At 36.6% G+C, this 23,634-nt stretch overlaps 1 protein-coding gene and 3 long non-coding RNA genes across 4 annotated transcripts; 3 read left to right on the top strand and 1 right to left on the bottom strand.

The window, feature by feature from the left end:
- Nucleotides 1-7,939: 7,939 nt before the first annotated feature.
- Nucleotides 7,940-12,568, bottom strand: LOC126620688 (disease resistance protein RPV1-like). Its single transcript, XM_050288913.1, has 2 exons — nt 11,963-12,568; nt 7,940-8,942 (listed from the first exon to the last, which is right to left on the bottom strand). The coding sequence occupies exons 1-2, from the start codon at nt 12,442-12,444 to the stop codon at nt 8,348-8,350; spliced, it is 1,077 nt and encodes a 358-aa protein (XP_050144870.1). The 5' UTR covers nt 12,445-12,568; the 3' UTR covers nt 7,940-8,347.
- Nucleotides 12,569-14,779: 2,211 nt separating this feature from the next.
- LOC126621271 (uncharacterized) lies at nt 14,780-15,425 on the top strand. Its single transcript, XR_007622873.1, has 3 exons — nt 14,780-15,037; nt 15,233-15,266; nt 15,376-15,425. It is a non-coding gene; the product is annotated as an uncharacterized LOC126621271 (long non-coding RNA).
- Nucleotides 15,426-15,432: 7 nt separating this feature from the next.
- Nucleotides 15,433-18,680, top strand: LOC126621270 (uncharacterized). The gene is made up of 3 exons (XR_007622872.1): nt 15,433-15,869; nt 16,012-17,083; nt 18,355-18,680. It is a non-coding gene; the product is annotated as an uncharacterized LOC126621270 (long non-coding RNA).
- Nucleotides 18,681-19,514: 834 nt separating this feature from the next.
- On the top strand, nt 19,515-20,745 carry LOC126621038 (uncharacterized). Its single transcript, XR_007622776.1, has 2 exons — nt 19,515-20,460; nt 20,586-20,745. It is a non-coding gene; the product is annotated as an uncharacterized LOC126621038 (long non-coding RNA).
- The last annotated feature ends 2,889 nt before the right edge of the window (nt 20,746-23,634 follow it).

The following is a 23,634-nucleotide window of genomic DNA, read 5'->3' as shown; positions in this document are numbered from 1 at the left end:
ATTTTGACTAAAATGTAAAATACATTGCTCAAACAAATATATAACATCTAACTCGGGTTGTTGATCAAGATGGCAAAGCAAACAGAAAGTGGTCAATTAGTGATCAATTCTATTGAAGATTTGATAATCTTAAACAAACTAAAATAATCGGGGAAAGAACGGCGCCGGCAGGCCCTATTGCTTGTTTAACATACCTGGGATAATATATGTAATGTCATGCTAGAATTTTCGTTGCAATAAAAATACACTATCTTGTTTAATTGGTAAGTGAGAGGTCTTAAATTCTCGCCAAAGGCAAATTTGAACCACAATATATTGATAGCCACCAGATCATACTAGAAGCCGTGGAACTTCAACTCCCATCTGAATTAGGATGACAAACTTGTCAAACAATGTTCCCCGAATTTTCGGTTTAGACACTTTATGTGTGATTAGTAGTGAGTTGTTGGTCAGACTCTTAAATCTAGATCAATTTTTCCTTCAAGAAATTCAATGGAAAAGTTTCACGTGGACTAAGGAAATGTTCAAAGTGTAGGTTTTTTGTGTTGGCTACAATAACCTCGCCAATCAACATCCTTTTAATTAATTCTCAACGGACCCATTGGTGATAGAATTTTCAAATTCACTTACCTTGCAGTCCTTGACATCTACCTAACAATTTGAAAGGCACACGCACTACAAATATTGGAAAGCTTTCCAAATTGAAATTCATGCCCCTTTCAATGAGTGCCTAGAAACTAATGGCATTGAACAAGACATGGAGATATGGATATTAATTTTCAATTCCTAGAACCAATATTGTATGACCAGGATGGATAGACGGTTTGGCATTTCGATTGTACTTATGGGCACATTTGATACGCAAGATCGATTTGCCTCGGACTAATTGTAGGGAATAGTTTGAATTGGTTTGGCTTGGACTAATTGTAGGGAATGGTTTGATACGCAAGATCGATTTATTTTGTTTTGGTGCCTACCTACAGTTAGACCTGACAATTTCTTACACGACTAGTTGACGCAACACGTAAACAACACAAAAATAACGGGTTTTCAAATCAAAACGATAACTAATCGGGTCATTATCGAGTCAAAACGATAATTAACGGGTCCTTAGCAAGTTTGTACGAGGGTGACACACGGGTAATCCATTTTGACATGTTAAAAAAAAAGTTGTTTTGATGATTTTAATTTTTTAAAGTACTAAAAAAAGGTACTATAAAATACAACAATCATAGTGCATATGTATATATTGTGTATTAAATATGTATTATTGTATTATTATTCTATATAATATATGTATTATTGTATTATTATTCTATATAAATTTAAAAAAAATAAATTTTAGTTATTTATTTATTTTTATAGTATATTATAGGCAACTAGTGAGATTAAAAAATTATAAAACACATTAAAAATAAAAATATCAAGTAATTTAAAAATACCAAACACATTAAAACATGTGCAAGGTTCCTTAACATTGAAACATAACTCCCTTCGTTTTACGTATCATTGAACATTTGGTATTTTGTAGTAATGTACTAATGTTTTTTCATCAAACTCTTATTTTGGTGTATGTAATACTTAGAAGACAAATGTTTTTATTTTTATTTTTATGTTTTGAAGTAATATTTATGTGACAATGTAGTATGCATATCCTCATTTAGTATTATATTTTCCATTTTTTGGGGGTCAAATTATGTTTTCATTTTCATTATTTATAGATGTAAAATATATTTTCTTTAACGGGTAATGGGCCGGGTCATATTATCTGATAATATTAACGGGTTCATTTCGAATGGGTCATATTACTCATTTACTTTAATGGATATTACACGACACGACCCGTTAAGATATCGGGTATGTCATGAAAACAACACGAACATAGGAAATACGATACGGATGCCAAGTCTACCTACCGCCACTTCAAATTTTGGGCATTTTGTTAATGGGGTTTATATTTTGGAAAAAGCCATTCCTAGTGTAGCTAGGAGGCTCTTTATTTTGAGTTAAAAACTTTTTTGGTTACTGTGTGTATGTAAATTTATTTTGTTCATTGTGATTTTAATTAAGCCAATTTGATTATTATGTTTTGCTAAGTTTTCAATTTTAGTCACTTTTGTTAACTCTCTGTTAAAACTAGCCTCGTGCCACATTAATTAAATGATAATGTTTTGAATTTCTATTTAATGGAGGGTATTTTTTGGTATTTCAAATATTTTACTATTTTGCTCTTCTCAATTTATATGTAGAGAAGAGGGTGGGACAGTGGTGCTTGGGGTTTCCAAATTTTTATTAGTTTTTGAAGTTTCAAAATAAAATAAATTTATTTTTGTTTAGTTGATAATTAGATATTTTACAATTATTTTAACAAAAAGTTAACGGAAGTGAATAAGGAGGGTGCATTGAATTAGGAGTTTAAAGGATTTTCAGATACACTATGTGAATTTTGAGTGAAATCTATAGAATCTTTGGTGAAAGACTTGATTTTCTAAAACTTAAAAAGCACTATAAATCCCTCCAAATCCATTAAAATCCTTCGTCTTTTAAAATACTTTAAATTCAAATTTTAATTGAATACAAATGTTTTACAAACTACTTTAAAATTTGGAATAAATACACCTGAATTTCTATGAGGTAACGTGACGTAACCAGCATGCTTCGATCTAGGTCGGGGTGTGTCATTTTATAAACTCTTTTAAAATCTTAATTATATGCCCGTGAACTTGTATGTATACATCTAAAATCTTGATTGAATACATATGAGTTTGTAAACTCTTTTAAAATCATTTGAACTCCTAATTGAATACACCCTCCTAAGATTGCAAACTTTAAAACATAATGACCAAATTACTAAATTGAAAATACAGTGACAAAAATAGACGAGATTAAAAAGGTTTTTAACCCCTTTATTTTTTTTGGAAGTGACTTTTTTTTCTCTCTTTTACACAATGGAACTCATGTCTAATTTTGTGCGTTAATATTTATTTTTATTTAAACAAATAACAAAAAATAAACAAAGTAATGTTGGGAAGAAAATGATGTCTGGTTATCAATTTTCTTTTGTAATACAACCATAAAATTTATACTAACGGACTATGGGTTGAGTTGAGCCACAAAATAAGTGTGACAACCCGTTATGGAGTTTTACAAAATAAAAGGGCATTTCGGTAATTTCATGAAAAATGGGATATTTGGAAATGGTTACATTTTTGGTGTTAAATGGTGTGCCCAAGGGGCCCCCCTGATTTTGGTCCCCTCGTCTCTCCCCTCTCATTGCCTGCCACGTGGCACCCCACTCCCCTCACTTTCTCTCATTCTTCTCTCTTCCCTCCACTCCCCGTTAACCACTCTCGAACCCTTCTCTTTACTCTTCGTGCACTTTCCCTCTCATCTCTAAAAACAACACACACACACGTATACACACCCATACATACTTATATGGATGCACCAAGTCGCCATTTTAGCGAAGGAAGAAGGATCCTCAACGGATACCAACCTTCGAACCCATAACCTCGTGGAACAACAACTTCCTCCTCTGGCGAACCCTCGACGATGGTAAGCTTCTAGAACCCTATAGATCATTTTAGGAGTGAGTTTATGACGTCTCTGAGTAGTTTTTGTGGTTTTTGGATGAAGAACTGTAGGGAAAGGAAAACCCAGTTCCCGGCGGGAAACCGTAGCTTTCAGGCCATTTCCTAGCCACGGCTGGCCATGGGATAGGTACAACATTCTTCCTCTCCTCCATAGCTTCATTTTGGTCTATGGCATGACGTGTAATTGTAGAGTTTTGGGTTGACCGGAGCTTGGAAGCTCCGACGTCTTCTTTGTGCAGACCGGCCGACCCATGACCTGAAAACAGGTCGAGCCCGACCCATCACCAACTCTAGACTGGCTAAACTTGTTGGACTATGGAACCCGGTCCTTTGGTCAGCCAAACCCCGTTTACCCCAGACCCCAAACCCTCAAGCCCAAGCCTAGTCCTAACCAAACCCAATTGTACTCGGCCCAAACCCAAAGTGGAACCGGATCCAAACCTTGGGCCATGCAACTGGCTCAATGTCCAGCCCAAACCCATTTGAGAACCAACCTAGCCCGTTGGCCTAGCAGTTGACTCGACCTAGATGGAATATTTCGTGGAATATTCCTAGAATATTCTTTGGAATATTCTTGTGTTAACTTTTTATTGATTTTTTCGAAATTTGCCCAGGACCCTCTTAGGGTAATTCGACGTTCTGAATCCGTTTATGACATCTGTTTCCTAAAATTCAATCATTATGGTATAGTTTTATTAATTGGACCATTTATGTGCTTAGGTGCATTTATTATGGTGTTTCCGTCTTCGCTAGTTTGCGTGGCTCTTCGACGACAAAATATCGGTGAGTGGACCCCTTCTAAAATGCATATTTTACTACTAGAAACGCATACATGAAAAGCATGATTTAATGGTTACGTTTTATGAGTAAATTGGATTTACGTTTCATGATTATCATGCTTTGCTGAGAATATTTTGGAATACCATGCTTTATCGATTTTACGTTCCTCGTAGTATATATGATTGATGACTATATACTATGAATGTGTTTTCTGATATGATGTTTGAGCTACTGAGCTATATATATATATATATATATTAGAAATATATTATGTTCAATGACGTCGTGCGTACTTAGTGGTAATTGTTCTGCCTACGGGGCGAATGATATTTCTATTGGCTTCGGGCCGGGCATTTATATTGGCTTCAGGTTGGGCATTTGTATTGGCTTTAGGCCAGAAGATATAAGTAGATGGCTTCGGGCCGGGAGATATATGTATTGGCTTCGGCCGGGAGATATAGTGCTTCCGGCGAGTATGATACCACTATTTAGCACACTCTATATAATATATGTTTTATGAAGGGTTTTATGGCATGCTAGGGTTTTCGGAAGACCTACTACTTATTATGCTATACTAGTTTTCATAAACTTTGGGGGTTAGTACGTTATTGAATAACTATTTCAGTATTACTTATATATCAACTTGGTCCACTCATGTTTTGTTTTGCCCCCCTTCAGGACTTAGAATCGAGGCTTACAATTCTGGTGTTAAGGCACTCCCACATCACCATCTTCGAGTCCTCTCGGTGTAGAACCCATTCTTTTATTCTTTCAATTCTTATTATTTCTTTTTTAGTACTCTAGTTAGTGGTATGCTCTGAACACATTCCTCATTTTCATATTCATTATATTTAAATTCATAACTTTTATTTATGTTCATTACTTCTCATGCATGTTAGTATGGCTTTGTCACCTTCGGGTGTCGACCAGCGCGTGCCTACCCTAGTGTTTGGAGGATATCAGGGCCAGACATGTCACTAAGTTAGCCATAAGAATTTGATATGCATTCATAATCTACGAAAGTCAAACCTATACATCTTATGCACAACTGCGAGGAATACCACTGGACTAAATGGCACAAATCCAAAATCTTATTAGTTTAATACTTATTTTTTGCAATGCCCCCTGAAAACTCGATTTTGATCTTATTTTGCACCCTGAAACTTAAAAGTCGCCACTTTACACCCAGGAACTCAATATTTGCTTAACTTTGACGAGATTTCTTCTTTGCCGCCAAAATGGCGTCAAATGTGCTGATGTGTCAGTCGTTTTGTCATATTTGGCACTGTTGGACACTAAAGTTGTGGGATCATGATTTTCTAGCAACTTAGGTGGCAAGAAGGACCGAAATGTCCATAGCCCATGAAGTTCAGACAATAAGACTAGTCAAACTTCCTAGTCAGAATCGGAGTAAGCTATTCCAATGGGCTGACTAGTCAGACGTGTAGTCAGATAGCCATTTCGTAACATGTATTACTTGTCTTCCAAGTAAGGAAATCCTAATTCAAGTTAAATTATGATATCTTGGAGATTAGGCAACGTAATCACAATCCTAGGAGGATTGGATTGGATATCTTATCCTAGATTCCCTCATAGATAGTTTTTCAATTTAATTGGGATTACTCTTCTTACAAGGACTTTCAAGATCTCTATAAATACCTTAACTCGAATATTTATCTCTCTAATTTGACACTCCCCATATGGTCTGATATTCTCTACAAGACTACAATACACATATTCTCTATATGTCTGGTACAATCTCACAGATCCCATATATGCCTAACAAAGATGATGGTGAGGTTGGGCTCTACCCAAAAAAGCTTGATCCAAAACACATACATGCCAAGGAGGAATCAGATTAAATTTGGATTGATCTGATGATGAGCAAGTCTAAGGTGAGCAAGAACTCGATGAAGGAAGGGATGAAGGGGAAGTCGAACTCCCGACTGAAACAGCTCATCGAAAAAGGTTACCAACCTCGGGGCGACCGACTAGGTTTCTCCTCTGATGCAGGCATTCAAATTACGATGTCGGCTGGGATAAGATACTGCTTATTCAGTTCCTCTAGCCACGAAGGAGATATGACGTTGGAAGTATTATCAGCAGTATAATTCGCAACATCTGAGTAATAAAGATCGATGGAGAAACTGACATGATCTTAGAAATGAGGACGGGGTTCCCCCGCCTATCCAGGTTCCAGTGGGCTCCTCGAGAATGGGAAAGTTTTCTAATCCTAAAGGATGTCGTGCACTCAACTGGTAAAAGAGGTTATTACCGAGTCCGACGGGCAAGTAGTCTCCGAGGGTGTTGGTTGCATCCATTAGGGCGTCAAGGTCGACATTTTCGATCCTAAACGAGTATTTATAGTCTTACACCTCACGGTCGGTGTTCGCCGAATCTAGAGCGGTCGTCATCGCCTATGCTCGGTATATCTGGGAAGAGCACACCCTATCCTAATCAAGGAAAGTACCAATGTGCGAAACTAATTGGAGTAATGTCAACAAAGAAGGCTGGGGATTCTTCGAAGCAAATTCTTGATTGCTGGGAGAAGCCGGGATTGGGGGAGGGGGTGAGATTCTGTAGAGTTCCATTTCTGGGAAAAAAGGAAAATGAGAGTAGATTTCCTGGGAAGTGGATTACATACCCCGATCAGCCTATCATGGTTGTAAGAAAGGAAACTCCAAGGTGCCAGGATCGTGACACATTGCTATGCGATCATTTTGCTTCTCGAAACAGACAAGAAGTGAAGACACGTCGCGGCGCAGGAGGCCATGCCTACCTGCAACGCATTTAATGAAGGAATGCTTGGGATGAGCAATAGATAGGACAAAGTCGACCAGCCATAAGCAACTTCATAATCAAGATAAAGCCCTTGACCAAGGAGTTGAGGGGCTTGTTAACACTTGGCCCATTTAGGCCCATCCAAGGACATAAGCCCAAGAGATGGCTAGGAAGCCCAAAGACTAAGGGTTCTCAGCAGGCTCACTCGACCACTCAGGCCGACCAAGATACAACACAGACTAGCCAACCGAGGAGAGCACATGGGAACATTGACAACTTTATGGTACAAGTCTCCGTGAGCAAAAGTACTTGAATGCTACTTAACAACATGCATGCCACAACAAAGGCCTAGGACGCGACATAAAGGTAGTTGGGGTAGTGTTGGGCAAGGTAACCATGATCCGAGTAGGTGAAAAGCTGTTAGTAGTCTGGTACAGTGGGATGGAACATTAAATGCTGGTTTGAGAGGTCCCAAAGGGGGAGAGGCTTATATAAAGGGTAGTGACCTCCATTATGGAGGATTGATAAATCAGAGAGAATGTAGTGAATGTATTAGCCGAGCATAATATAGCCTTGGAATCAATAGATTGTGAAGGAACATAGTGGATGTAACCCAGATTTGAATGGTGAACTACTTACATCTTAAAGTCCAATTTCATTTAAGTTCAATTCATTAGCCCACCTAAAACTATTTATTTAAGTTTGTTAACCTTACAGTTTTGAGGGTTAACAGTTAAGAATCCGAAGCACAAATTATACTTAAATAAATAAAATGAATCTAAAAATTAGGTAAACAATTCTTTTTATTAGAACAAAACGAACCAGTGTGGCAAATTAAGTTCGAGTCTTCAACAACAATGAAACAAACTTTGAATACAACGATGGACAGTAAAAAACATAGTATCAGGTACAACAGAATAGTACAGAATTCGGCTGGAAAGGAAAAGCACACTACAAAAAGAAAATTGCTAAACGTCGGATAACCGTGAGTAATGCTCCCGTTATTAAGCACAAATATCTTTATCCAACGAATATCAGGCGATAGTTTTGTGATTAGTTAGGCATGTATAAGTGCCTAGTAGCGGGAGGTTTAGTCAGGGGGTGACCTTTAGTAAAATTCTTTTTTTCTTTATTTTTTTTTTTTAAGTTTTTCAAGTTTGTGTGTGTGTGTTTTTTTTTTTGGGAACTTCTAATTAGTAAGAGAGCTGAAGAACTTCATCTTTGCTTAATCCTTCCACCACAGTCCGTATACGATTAGTGACTAGCAGTTCTGGATCCCTAGTTGTAATGATGATTCTGCTCCCCAGACCAAACCAGTCTCTCTCTCCAGCCAACAAAAATATTTGGTCTGATTGGTCCACGTCATCAAGAACGAGAAGAACCTTTTTATTGAGCACACAACTCTTGATCATATTCTTTCCATCGTAGACGCTCGAAACTTGCGTAATATTTTCCTTCAGAATGGATGACAAAAACTTCTGTTGTAGATGAAGTAAACTCTTTGTTTTGGCAACCTCTCCAACATCTTCAAGAAAGCAGCTAACTTGAAAATTAGGGGAAATTCTGTCATAAACTAGTCGAGCAAGGGTTGTATTACCTGTCTCATGAATCCCTTGTATACCTATAAAGCGAACATCTTTTGCCTCATCATTTAAACGTAAATATACTTTCTTCAGTTTATTATCAATTCCACCTGACTTGGGCGTGGAATCTCCCTGCAGTTTGAATGTGGGGTTAACTCTCTCCCACACGTACTGGACAATTTCTTTGATAAGGTCTGTTTCATATCTGTGACAAAGGACAAAATTATCAGACAGTAATATATGAATATAATTTTTTTTTTTAGTACATCCGATATTTTTGCACGAAGGGAGAGGGGTTCGGCGAAGCCACACAATAGACAGTCTAATTTGGTATCGAATTCACCATCCACGAGTTTGGAACCTAAGACCTTTCACTCCCAAGTGAAAAGGAATACCATAATGCTGAGTGGCTGAATATAATTAAACATATCACAAGTAAATAGAGCAGAATTTAGTAAGGACTGTTTTATTGACATCCCATAATTTTGTTGATTGCACCTCACTTACTAAAAACATCCCATAAATGATTTTTAAAGTAAAAATTAACTTAATACAGCCACTTAACTTGTCCTAACTACCATTTCACCCCACACTACCTAACAACAATATGTTCAACACCAAATAAACATCATATTCGTCGTCTTCACAAAGTAGTCTTCAATAACTCGTCTTTATCTTTAGTACAAAAAGAAAATGTTTATTCTCTTCTGCACACCTAAGGTTTCGTTTTGTCTTCAAGAACTCGTCTTTTGTTTGTTTATTCCTTTCTGCACACCTAGGGTTTTGTCGATTATAGGGGTTTCAGGTTTTTTTTGAATTTTGAAGTATTAGGATTCCTAATGACCTTGAAAAAATCAGAGAACTAAAGAGCAAGAGAGAGTAATTCTACAGTTCGAAAAAATAAATGTAAAATAATTTCGAAGTATATGCATGTCCTCATGGAAGAAAATATCCAAAATATCGGCGATATCGATATTTTAATGAGTATCCAATGAGTTTTCATCAAAATACCGTGATATTATCGATAATATCGCGATATTTTTTTATATTTCTTATAATAAAAAATATCGCGATAGCTAATATCGGGATATTAGTCCCAAAATTCCTGAAAATTTGAAAAAATCTCAATTTTGAGCATAGAGGGGTTCGAACCCCTCCCACTTAACTCCTTAAGGCCTTAACCACTATACCACTTATGTTGTTGTGATAATATGCTACAATATTTATATATATATATATGGTTTTGTTTTGAATTCTTTTTACAAGAAACAAGTTTGCACATATTCCAAATTTTTTGTGGTATTATATTTTAAATTGTGTCAATTAATTACTTAGTCAATGACATGTGGTTTTTAATTTTTCTATTTTTTATTTGGTCACTTACATGGTAGGGATAGAAAAAATTCCGGAAAATCCCAAACCAAACCGAAAAGTCCCAAACCCAAACCGAAAAATTCCAAACCAAAACCATCCTAAAGTTCGGGAATCCCATCCCGAAAAATACCGAAATTTTCGATATGGGATTGGTTTCCAAATCCCATTTGTTTGGTAATCCCGAAAAATACCGAAGTATTCGGTTTCCTATTGACTTTTGGGTTTTGATTCTTGAAAACCATTGTCATGGTTGCTAACTACTCTTCAAAATACATTCACTCTACACATAGAGATGATGAAGATAGTGAAAATTTTGAACCTCATAGGAACTCTATGTGGTACTAAGTCACTCATGTATCTTACCATGCAATGTATAAAGTGTAAAATATTGTACTAATTCATTATATATAAATGATTATGGTGTGTTTAGACTTCTTTCATTAATTTCTACATATTTTCTACACTCACAATGTTTGTCAGCTCGCTATATAATCAACTTGATAATGTTAAATCCATCATGCAATGCATTTCCTTCCAATTTTTTGTGATAAACTAATAGATAATTGACTAAATAAACATCCTGCAAAGTTTCAATAAAAATTTCCAAGTTTTTCTTACAATTTCCGTGGTTTCCATGTAATTTTTATCGATATCGATATTATCCCGATATTTCCATCGATATTTCCGTGTTTTCAGACTACCGATATTTCCGATATTACCGATAGTTTCTTCCTTGCATGTCCTACATACAAGTTCTTCATGTTGGATCATGTATTGAATATCACAATTATTTCAACATACCAGATTCTTTTTTAATTGTGTAAACGATGGACTTGTAGTGTGTTTAGAAAATAAAATTTTCTTCGTGCCAATATACTGCTCGAATTAAATTTTGGGCTAAATTGGCTAATTGTTAAAAATAAATCAACGGGTTAATACACGATAATTAGCTAATTAGTACATGAGTACTAGGTGGATTGGTTGTTTTCACTACTTGGCGAAAATGCTCTTTAAAAGTGGTCACATGACTTACAAAAAAAATGTTGAGAGATTTGACATTTGTGTGATATTTTGATATAAAAATTAGGAACCAAAAACAAAAGAAAAAGTCATGTGGTCAAGTGAAAAAAACCGAATCGTTTATTTTTTAAGTTGCATTTCATAGATTATTTTTTGTAAAATATTACTCAAATTGGAACTGTTTCAAGCATCTAATTGAGTTCAAAAAAATTGACGAGTATTATATTATAAGAAACATTAAAATTTTATCACCACAATTAAATGGGCAAATGGTTTCCAATTGAATTGATTTTTTCCAAGGATGATCTACAAATAAAGACCTAAGAAATATACCAACTCGGATATAAAGTTCGATGTGGTATGAGTACCACAACTAATCCCCATTTTCTTTTTCAAAATTAGGAATCTCTTCCCTTAAACGCCTTGATTGTTTAAATATAGTCAATATAAGGTTTTTATTTATTTATATTAAGGATAATGCTAGGGAGGATAACATCGTAAACTAAATTGACAAACTATATGTCGCCAATGGGAATTAAGCACGTTAATCAATACTTAAGTGATAATTCAATCATCAACAACTACATCATTTAGTTCACAAAATTTAGTTAGAAATTTAGTCACTATAGCATTATCCTTATATTAAATTAAAACAATAACATTAATGGGTTAAAAGTTAATTATTAAAAAATAAAGTAATCGGTGGAAATCAAATTCGCAACAGAATGAATAGACATGAATTCTTCCGCTATTGCAATAAAATGACATGTGCAAATATAAATTTGTGCATGGTAGAACTAAAATGCAACTTTAATTTAAATAGAATATTACCTGTCCTCCTTTAGCGTCCACCCGGCGAGTTTACCCACTTCTCCTAAAGCATCTTTCCACAGGCGCACATACTTGCTCTCTTTCCCGAACGTTTTTTCATGGTCGGTGAAGGCTTCAGCAAAACTCTCTCTTATACGTCGTACATCAGAGGGATCCACATGAAAAAAAATGGGCAAAATGCTTGTCCCTTTCTCTTTCGTGCATTTAACAATATGTGCAAGTTCGGATAAGCACCAGGTGGAAGTAGCATACTTTTCCGAAAGGACAACGATTGCAAACCTCGATTCTTCGATTGCCTTCATGAGTTCTGGATTAATATTTGTCCCTTTTTCAAGCTTTGGGTCGTCCCTGAAAGTTTTGACGTTTTTGTCCAGCAATTTTTCATGCATATAGTCTGTAAAACTTGTGCGGGTGTCTACGCCCCTGAAACTCAAGAACACGTCGTACTTCCATTGACAAGTTGTGTTGCTGCCGGATGCCATTAGAAAGTGTTTTCAATCGAAAAATCACTGCGAGAAATTTAATTTGCAAGTTAGTAATTGTATCTCCAAATTGATGAGTTATAAAGGAATACAAAACAGGTGGTATAAATATGTGCACGGCACCAAGGGAGGTGGAAGGACTGAAGGAGACTAGAGTGCAGAGGGAAGAAAAACTTGGTCTATGCGCGTGTTAGGTGAAACTGAAAATACGTAGAGAGCTGATGACTTTTGGTGAAAGAGATACTTCTGACTTTCGGGAAAGCGATTGAACTGGGAAACGCGTAGTGGATATTTGTTTTTGTAAACACAACAGACAAGACACATCACATCATTTTCTGCCCACTGGTAGACCAAGACTTACGCACATCACATGCAGTCGCAATTTTAGTCTGCCAGAATCAAAGTTCTAAATGGTCGGGCGCATGTCAGGTTAGAATTTTGCGCCTAGGCGGTTAGGCGCATTAAACGAATTTAAGTAAATTCAATATATATTATACAAATAAATATCTGTTTATAATTAAAAAAAATTCATAATGTATTGGAATACATAAATTGTAAAATAAAATGACACATAGATTATAAAGTGTTATAACATATTGAAAACATGGTGAATAAACATGTAATGAGTGTTTATTCAAGTATTTAATAAGTCTCTTACATTTTATTGGAAAAAAAAATGCAAAATCAAATTTATTGATTTCCTATTTAAGTGAGAGTTACGACTTAGAGGGTGCCTAGGTGGCTCTAAGCAGTTTAGCTAGACAGGTGCCTAGCGGGCCAGTCGAACGCCTATGCAGGTCTATGCGTCATTTCTTAATTTTTAAATACCTAGGGATAAATCAGGACGATAGACAGCCGTCTAGCGCCTAGACGGAGATTTTTAGAATAGTGAACGGAATACGGTTTAATACACCAAATGTCATAATACAACTAATTGAAAATTTCTTTTAATTATCCAATCACTTGTCTTATGACACTTGGTGTATTAGGCCGTCTTCCCACCATGCTGAAAAAGCTCTCATGACGGAATTTTTTTCAGTGTGCTGGGAAAACAAGTACACAAAGTGTCATAATACAAGTGGTTGAATTTTTTTTTAGTATTCAACACTTGTATTATACCACTTAGTGAACTAGGCTGTATTCCCAACACACTGAAAAATCTCTCAAGACCAATTTTTTTTCAATGTGCCAAAAACAAAACTCGGTATGCCCAGTGTCATAATACAAGTAGTTAAAAACTGTTTTTCGGGCATATTGAAAAATCCCTCCACCATATCGTCTTGTGCCAACTAATTGTACATAAATGTTATTATATCATTGAACATAAATATTAGGCTATATATACCAAAAGAGAAAAACGTGGTACTGTAGAAGTAACGGTTATTCCATTTTTACCCTTCAGTTGTTCTGTAAGTTTAACTTTTTGTGTGTATTATACAATAAAATGGCATTTTTGTCCCTGCTGTACAATAGAAATCTCTCGATTTCTTCAGAACCCCGCACCCAGCTTTCGCCATCTCTGCTCTCTTCGATCTCTGCTTCGTGCTAGGGGTGGGCACTTGGAACCGAAAACCGAAATCGAAACACGAATCGAATCAAACCGCACCGAACGGTTTGGTTTTGCGGTTTTGAAACGGTTTCGGTTTCGAAACCGAACCGCGGCAAAGAAAACGGTTTGGTTTCGGTTTTGGGTTTTCAAAACCGTATCGAAACCGAAACCGCACCATATAATAAAATTAATAAATAAATGTTATATTTTAAATTTTTAATTAGTTCAACTAGGTTACTAGACTATCATTATCATCTAGTTTTGCACTTCGACTCTTGAAGGTTGAAACACATCTTCATCTCCTTAACTCATCTTCTTAAAACTCATATTTGGTGCAGTTTTGTTGCAATTTTTTGCTCCAGTTTTGGTGCAGATTTTCTGCTCCAGTTTTGGTGCAGATTTTCTGCAGTTTTGGTGCTATTTTTCTGTTGTTTTGCCGCATTTTTTATGCAGTTTTGGTGCCGTTTTTTGCTGCATTTTTTTTTGCAGTTTTGCCACTGTTTTTTGCTGCATTGTTGCTGTTTTTGTTGCAATTTTGCTGCATATTCATTAATTAATATATGAGGAAAATAAGACCGTCTTATGCATAAATAGGTGTATATATTAAATTGTACATTTTTTTCTCAAAAATCAAACCGAAACCGTTTGAAACCGCACCGAACCGAACCAAACGATTTGGTTTCATTTCGGTTTTGGCTTCAAAACCGCACCGCACTGCAAAAAAGTTTCGATTTCGGTTGTGGTTTCACTCGAAACCGCACCGAACCGCACCGCGCCCACCGCTCTCCAATCTTTGCTTCGTCATCTCTTCCATCTCTGCTTCCTCCAACTGGCCGCAGACTCCATCAAACCCTAGAATTCGTTTTGCTTTTTTGCGCATCCTCCTTTTTCTCCCTGCTCCTTGCTTTCCCCAACCTAGAATCCTCCTTCTTTCCCCGAACGAGAAATCTGAAATCCACAACCCAAAACTCACTCATAGTAGCCCCTGGCTTGCCGCATTCCTCATATCCTCATGGTTCATTCTCTCCATTCGATTCAATTTCGGTGAGTTCTTCGTTGATCCTTTCCCAATTTGGTTTTTTTGGGCGTCTTCAGACGTCGTTATGATTTCGGTAGAGTTATGGGTTATTGCTTTTAGCTTTTGGGTTTTTATTTTTCAGCGGTTTGATGAATCTGTGTGCGAGTTTTTGGGGGTTTTATTGTTAATTGTATGTAAGAATTGAGATAGTCTACCAAAAGAGTAGGGAGTGCAAACCAGATGGATGAATTAAAGGTAAATTATACTAAAGATGGTAGTAACTCATAAATTCCCACTTCTCTTTGACTCCATCCTCTCTACTTGCAGTAGTTATGACTGATTTTCCTTTTTGGTTCTATCTCAGGAGTTTGTCAAGGAGAAAGTTCGTGAACAAAAAAAATCTAATCGAGAGTTATTTTCTTTTTGGCTGATATCACGAATTATATTTGGGTGTTTGAACAATATTTGTCTAAAAGTATACCATATTATCTGAAACTGAATTCATTTTGGTGTTTGTGTTTGATGCTATTTTTTGGATGTTTAGGTAATTAGATTCTTCTTATCTGGGAGTTTATTTTTGTACGTTCAATCTGAATATTTTATCAATATTCTCACGTTGTCCTCTTTGTTTTTAATCTGTAATTTATCTTTCTTTCTCCAATTCATGAAATTCCTTTTTTTTTTTTTTTGGCATTTAAAAAGAAATGTGAGGAATCTAATATTCCGGTTGTTTGAAGGTTTTGATCTGATTACAGTATTTTCTGTTATCTGTATGTTTGTGAAGGTCTGTGAATCACAGCTGATGAAAAACTTGCAGTTTCAGAAATGACTGTCTGCAAGCAAGATGTGAAAAAGAAGGTTCCTTTTCTTATTTTGTTTCCAAATTCTTCTACTGTTCTATTTTGTAGATAATTTTTTTTGGATCTTTAGGCAAACAGATGGTGTTTTTAATCAGATTTTGTTAATTAATTGGATTTTGTGTTTAACCCTTTTGTTTCAGTCTTTCATTCATAAAAATTTCACCACAAAGGAGAGAGAAGGAAGCGGCTCTTCGGATTTCTTGGGTGAGACTCGAATGAATTTCTTTCTGGTTTCAATCCAATCACTTATCACCATTGTTTTCTATTGGAGAAATTCTAGAGAGAGAGAGAGAGAGAGAGAGAGAGAGAGAGAGAGAGGATACTCCTTGCAGTTGGGGACTCATATTGTAGTTGATGTTATCTTTCTTTTTGGATAGACAGATAGCAGAATAGAATCCCATCTGTTTTTTGAAGAATGTGAGTTTAATTTCCTTTTTTTTCGAAAGGTTTTGTTCTTCTTCTTTTAACTTTTTCCGGTAAGATAGGGACGATTAATTGGTGTGACTCCAACCATATAAGACAATCGGAGTCTAAAAATGGCGTTATTGGTAAGAAAGATATCGATGATTAAGAGAGAGGGAGAGCATGATGGAAGTTTGAACGTAGAATATATTCATGTTTGAAATCTAGAGTGTGAAAAAAGGAACTGTGCAGTTTAGGAATGCCCGTGGAACCCATCAATAGGGAAAGCATTGGGGTCATATGTAGGCAAATTATGATAATATTGAGCTTATACTTGGTATTGGACAATTCAGAATTGTTTGTATAGTTTGAAATTAGAACTTTTAACCAAAAGATTGTAATGTTGTCATTGTACATAGTTATTAAGACCAAATGATATAACTGATCAACGTGGTTGAAGACAATTATTGTAGAGACCCAAAGAGGAAAAACTGTGTGCAGGTGCAAGTGCGTATAAACAAATGAGAAAGAACTGTTGGAAATATATCCTTTGCACCATGAAAAAAAAAACTGTCAAGTTGTGGATAACTTCTGTTACTTTTTAGATAATTAACTGTGTTGAGCTTACGAATTCATCTTTATGAAATGAATTTACTCACGTCTTTAGCATATTGGTTTACTTTTTTGTAGACTTCTATTCGAATTGAAAACCTTCCGGAGCTCTCTTCCCCAAATTTCACCAGCACTTTGCTCCAGATCTTTCCAATTGAAAAAACCCACATCATCATCATCTATTCCTCATCACCACAAGTACCTTCTACACCAATTAGATGTCAAAATCTACTTCAAATTTGTGATTTGATATAATTGGACTTTAGAAAAAACTTGATGATTTTGAGGGATCCAATTTAACGGGTAGAAAATTTTTCACAAGGAGATTGAAGCTCAATCTGAAAAACTAGATTCCAGCAAAGTCTCCGTATAGACATCGACAAGCGAATATCACCACCTTCTCTTCTTCCTCAGGCAAAAGTCAACGACTTTCTCTTTCCGAATGCCATTTTATTTTCTATTTTTGTCTTTGGCTAACAATTATCTCACTTGCGCATATATGGGTTGATGCAAAGGTAACCGATCACTTTCTCGAACCATAAATGCCGTTGTGAAGTTCTTGTTCTTAGCCAATTTTCTGTGGGTGTATCTAGGATTTAGTTGGCTGTGTATAATTTAAGCATTGAATGTGAGGTGGTGTTGCTTTTCGTTTAAATAATGCTTTAGATCTAGGGGATGACTTGCTAATGGACTTACTGCCCTGAAATCCCCAAAAAGGGTTTATGATCAGAACCCTGACGGGACTTTGAGTGCAAAAGCCTTTCAGTTTCGGTTTCATATGTCTCAACAAAATTGAACGTCAAAGAATAAAATCTGCCCATAAGTATCTCTATTCTCTTGGACCAAGCATGAAATCATAAGCACTTATCACCACAACAACAACAACATAAAAAAAAATAAAAAATAAAAAAATAAAATAAAAAAAGAAGAAGCTGAAAAACCATAACCAAAGGCACTTAACAGAGCCTTTCACCGGGTCAGAACCCACCATTCCAAGCAATATCCAGTAAGGTTTCACCTAAAGGCATATGACTCATTTTTTTTTTTATGTTTTACTCTTATTATACATTTAAAATGTCTTCCACTATTTAACAATTGTATCCTTCTAAATTACCTATGAATTATCAACTTGAAAGGAAATTATAGGACATAAGAACATAGTTTGAACTGTGCTTAGTATTGTTCTGTTATACATATTCGTACAGCCAAGGGCCTCTGTTAAATCATTTATATCTGCATTATGTCCTTCACTATGAGTCTATGATTGCAATATTACTACTGTTCTTTCCCCAAAAAATCTTTTAAAAATTAGGTTTCTCAGTTAGGTTAGTGTATGTTAGTATATGTTTAAAAATTACAAAAACAATTCATAATCCACGAACACTCCTGGCCGGAAGGTAGGTTAGTGTATGTTTAATTTAGCTCCCCTGATTTTTTTGTTTTTTAGTTTGTTTTGTTGGGTGATGCAGTTTGATCGGATCCAGTTGTTGGATAATCCCTGAAGTAACAAGAAGGAATTGACTATTGGGATTTTTTAGCAAGTAATAATTCTTAATTACTTACACGTTTTAATTTTAATTTATGATTTGATTGGCCCTTATATAACTTTCGAGCCCCACAATTGTTAGACCATTGATATGTTATGAGTGTAAATAGTAAATCCGTTTTGAGTATGTTAGCTAGTGGTTATGTGTTGGGAGACTCACTTTGCATAAACAACTTGCAGTAGCTCATACACGTGACATAGCACTCATTTTATTACGAATGGTTGATATTTCAAATGCTAGGAATGCAGTCCATAATACAATCATAATGAGAAGAATACAATTAACACATTCAAAGCATTCTCTTCTCTAAGCACCCAAGATTTTGGTGTTGAGGAACAAATCAATTAGATTAAGATAGATTCATTCAGCATCCAATAAAAATTAAATTTTTGCATGCAGAAATGAGGATTGTGAAAGCATGCTTACCAGTAGGGCAAACAAATGTGAAGTCCAGTGAGTAAAAAAGAGAATCACATACTTTTTTGTAATAATGCTTTTACATGTTTTTAGCTGCACTTTTTTAAGCAGTATGAGAAACGTGGGAACAATTGAAGAGAACATGTTAGTGATCCTCAATTCTTCCAAGCTAAAGACAATTAGGATGCCTACGAGGATAGCAAGTCTTAATTCTGTTGTTCCCTTTTATTGATAATTTTAGACATTTGCAGTTTTGTCTGGAGTGCACAGTTTGCTTGTCTGCATGTTGAAGAGGCTGCGAGGAAAGGATGATGGTATGGGAACTTGAATGCAGAAATAGTACTTTTACGTTATTCATTCATTATATCGTGTTCACTCTTTCTTCCTCTGCAGTCATTAATACTGGAGTAGCTGCATGTTGTAATGGTCTTGCTCTTAGTTTTCCAAGTATCCATCTTATTACAGAGTTTGATAATTTATAAATTAGCAATAAGTTCATTGACTGTGCTATTAAAATTTAAATTCTTAATATCTATAGAACTCCCGATTTTTGTTTTCTCTTATTTTTGAATTGTTATAACAAGCAAGTCTTTTCCTCGCTATTCAATAAAGCATTTTCTGTACGGTCTATTATATCTTTAATTTAAATACCTTATTTAATTTGTTATTGAAGGCCTAAACAAGCAGCAGCCGGCTTTAGCTCAACCATTTTCTGTGAGGAAGAAAAGTGAGCAAGTTCGTACCTTGGTGCTCCCCCTTCAACTTTCACTCTTGGGAGAACTAAAAGCGGGTTTCACCTTCTTTTGCAATTCCTTAAAGAATCGCAAGAAGGGCACTTCTCACCCAGCCTAAAAAAAGGTTGTTCCAGAAAGGTGGCACAGCTTGGACCTCTTTATGAGAATTTAGGGTTTTCACTCGCCAGACAATGATAGGCGAATCACTGCAAGCAGCAGTAATTATGCTGCAAACTGAATTCAGGATGACTAACCTGGAGTCTTCATGGTGGTCGCACCTCTCCTCCTCTCTGCTCCTCCTCCAAAACCCCTCTATAAGTTTCCGAACTTAAATTGTATTTTCTCTCTCTTTCTGCCCTCTAGAAGGGTTTCGGAAAAATAATAATTTTTTACTATAATTTTGGTTTTGATGATAAAATTTGGATTTGCCCATTTGGGGATTTTCCAGTTCAGGACCTAGGAAACAAGTAGCAATGCAGAGGCACTGTTGGAGAAATTGTGGACTCTGTTAAATCACAATCCAGTGAAGGGATTAGTCTGTCTGACTTTGTGTTTTAGATGAATCCGTTTTGGATTGGGAGAAAATTTAAACCCATAAAAAGTTGGGTTTCCTTGTGAGTTGTCCGGTAGATTTCAAGTGGCTAATTTCGTGATTACATTTAATTTTGCGTCATGACATTGTGGTATGCTATCAAATCTATTTGGCAATTTTTTTGTATGGTTTTTGTGTGGATGCAAGTCGGCAACGAACAGGTTGATCACATCTTGAGTGTTCCGACTGATTTATTCAATCCTATCGGTTCTGATTATGTCCCTCCATAACATTTGCAGCACCATCTGCCTTGCTTTCATCACAGCTAGGCTTTCAGTTCCTCAGGTAAAGTTTCCACCTTTTTTTCTTCAGGAAGATAACAAAGATTCCAAATTTATTGAACTATTTAGTGATTTTCTGTTGAGTTTCTTCTTAAAATTTTTAATTAATTTTTTTTTCAATTGGAATAGTGGGAATGGTGGATGTGAGAGTTTCTTTTACAGCAATTCAAAGGGAAGAGCTTGAGAGACAGTGGACTCTTCCCCTATTCCTCCACATTCACTTTTACAAATTTCCAAGAACACATTAAATTCCCTCAAAATATAAGCCGAGATATGGAAAAGCTTCGAATTCCTTGGTTTCCTCCAATTAGTATGCAGAACTCTCAAAAAAGAAAGTGAGGGTTGAATGTCTACCCTATGTATAAACGACTAGATACCAAAGAAGGAGAGTTGGATATCTATAAACTATCTAGAGCAAGGGAAAAGAAGACAAGAGACCTAAACCAAGTGAGGTGCATCAAGGATGAGGATGGAAAGGTTCTTGCTACAGAGAACGCGGTTAAAGACAGATGGAGAGGTTATTTTCATAATCTTTTCAATGAAGGACATGAAATGAGTGTTTCTTTAGGGGAGTTGAGTAACTCAGAAGAGTGTAGAAACTACTCTTTTTATCGGCGAATCCAGAAGGAAGAAGTGGTTGTAGCTTTGAAGAAGATGAAGCATAAAAAAGCAATAGGCCCAGACGATATACCAATCGAAGTGTGGAAACTTTTGGGAGAGACAGGTATAACATGGCTCACTGACCTTTTCAATAGGATTTTGAAAACGAAGAAGATGCCAAATGAGTGGCGAACGAGCACTTTGGTGCCTATCTACAAGAATAAAGGCGACGTACAAAATTGCATGAACTATAGGGGTATTAAGCTAATGAGTCATACAATGAAGCTCTGGGAGAGAGTCATTGAGCATAGATTGAGGCAAGAGACACGGGTTTCGGACAACCAATTCGGGTTCATGCCAGGACGCTCAACCATGGAGGCAATCTATCTCTTACGAAGATTGATTGAAAGATATAGAGATGGGAAAAAGGATTTACACATGGTCTTTATAGATTTGGAAAAAGCGTATGATAGGGTCCCAAGAGACATTCTTTGGAGGATTTTAGAGAAGAAAGGAGTACGAGTAGCATATATCCAAGCTATAAAGGATATGTATGAAGGAGCAAAGACTGCCGTAAGAACTCATGAATGACAAACCGAAAGCTTTCCCATAACTGTAGGATTACATCAAGGCTCATCCTTAAGTCCTTACCTTTTTGCGTTGGTAATGAATGAGTTAACAGGACATATTCAAGATGATATTCCTTGGTGTATACTTTTCGCAGACGATATAGTGTTGATAGATGAAACTCAGGAAGGGGTAAATGCAAAGCTTAACCTTTGGAGAGAAGTGTTGGAATCTAAAGGTCTTCGCCTAAGCCGATCAAAGACAAAATATATGGAGTGCAAGTCCAGTGCAAATGGAGGCCAAAACGAGTTAGGGGTGAGGATCGAAGATCAAGAAATACCAAAGAGCGACCGTTTTCGTTACCTAGGATCTATCTTGCAAAAGAACGGAGAATTAGATGGAGATCTCAACCATAGAATACAAGCTGGATGGATGAAGTGGAAGAGTGCATCCGGCGTGTTGTGTGACCGCCGCATGCCACTGAAGCTCAAGGGAAAATTTTATAGGACGGCAATAAGGCCGGCGATGCTGTATGGCACAAAATGTTGGGCGGTGAAACATCAACACGTACACAAAATGGGTGTAGCGGAGATGAGGATGCTTCGTTGGATGTGTGGGCACACGAGAAAGGATAAGATTAGGAATGAGGATATCCAGGGTAAAGTATGAGTAGCCAAAATTGAAGGAAAGATGAGAGAAAATCGGTTACGGTGGTTTGGACATGTGCAAAGAAGGCCTACTAACGCTCCGATTAGAAGATGCGACTATGGGACAGAGGTTCAGGGCCGAAGGGGTAGAGGAAGACCTAGGAAAACTTTGGAAGAGACTCTAAGAAAAGACTTAGAGTACTTGGATCTAACAAAGGACATGACACAGGATCGAGCACAATGGCGTTCTAAGATTCATATAGCCGATCCCACTCAGTGACTTGGATTTTCCAAGTCTCCAACCGAGAAGTTTTCCTCACTCGGGAAATTAAGGGAACACTACCCCAACCTACATGCTCCACTCAGAAAGCTTCAACATACAAGCTTCAACAAAAGAAAATTCAAAGAACTTAGCGAAGAAGGCCGTCGGTGTTGTTGAAGTGGTGGTGTCCGGTGACGTCGTAGCGGGCTGTTGCCAAAGTCCAGGTGAAAAGGAGTCCTCCGGTTCCAGTTTGTCGCGAAAAGTGAGAGCTTCGGAGCCATCACTAGGCACAGTGGTTTGGCACTGTTCCTTCATGCAGGTCGTACTTCAAAACTTCTTTAGGCACCCATTCCTTCCTTGACGCGACTTCCTTCGGGTTCTTCTGGTTTTAGGCAACACGACATTACCAAACCCATCTCCTTCAAGCCGTATCCTCCATTGACGTGACTTCCTTCGGGTTCTTCTGGTTTTATGCAACACGACATGACCAAACCCATCTCCTTCAAGCCGTATAATGTACGGACGGTAAGTATGGGTTACTTAGACTTTGATTGGAACTTCACGGGGTGGTCTAGGCCACCCCGAAGAAATTCATGGGATTCTTGGAGATCATTTCTGCTGCTCCACCTCCATCTGTTTGGTGCAGGAAAAATACCAAACAAAGAAACAAAGGCAAAAAAAAGGCTAAAAGAAATATTAGAAAATTTGATTTGTCCTTCTCTTTTTCTTTCTTTTGTTTCCTTGCATTGTGGACCATTGCCAAACAAAGGGGAATGTCATGAACCATTGCCTGGTGGTCTTTGGTTGCCATTTTTTTTGCGTTGTTTCTTCCTTCGTGTCCTTCTCTGTTTCTTGTACATATATACAACATAACAATAATCAAGAGAAAAATAATTTTAACAGGGCTTTGTCTTGTACCTGGTGACGAATATTCTTCTTTGGTTCTTGACTTGAAAGCACGAATGGTTGAACTGCTTGCTCACTTTTCCGGCAGTACTTCGTTTTTTTTTTTTTTGGTATTTTCTCTCAAAGCCTCTCTTAGTTTCTGCAGAGTATCCCCTCCCTTCTTTCCTTTTTTTTTTCTTGTTGTGGTTGATGCCTA

This window comes from Malus sylvestris, chromosome 5, assembly GCF_916048215.2.
Source record: "Malus sylvestris chromosome 5, drMalSylv7.2, whole genome shotgun sequence".
In the NCBI taxonomy this organism is placed as follows: Eukaryota; Viridiplantae; Streptophyta; class Magnoliopsida; order Rosales; family Rosaceae; genus Malus; species Malus sylvestris.
This window is presented reverse-complemented; position numbering and strand designations above follow the sequence as displayed.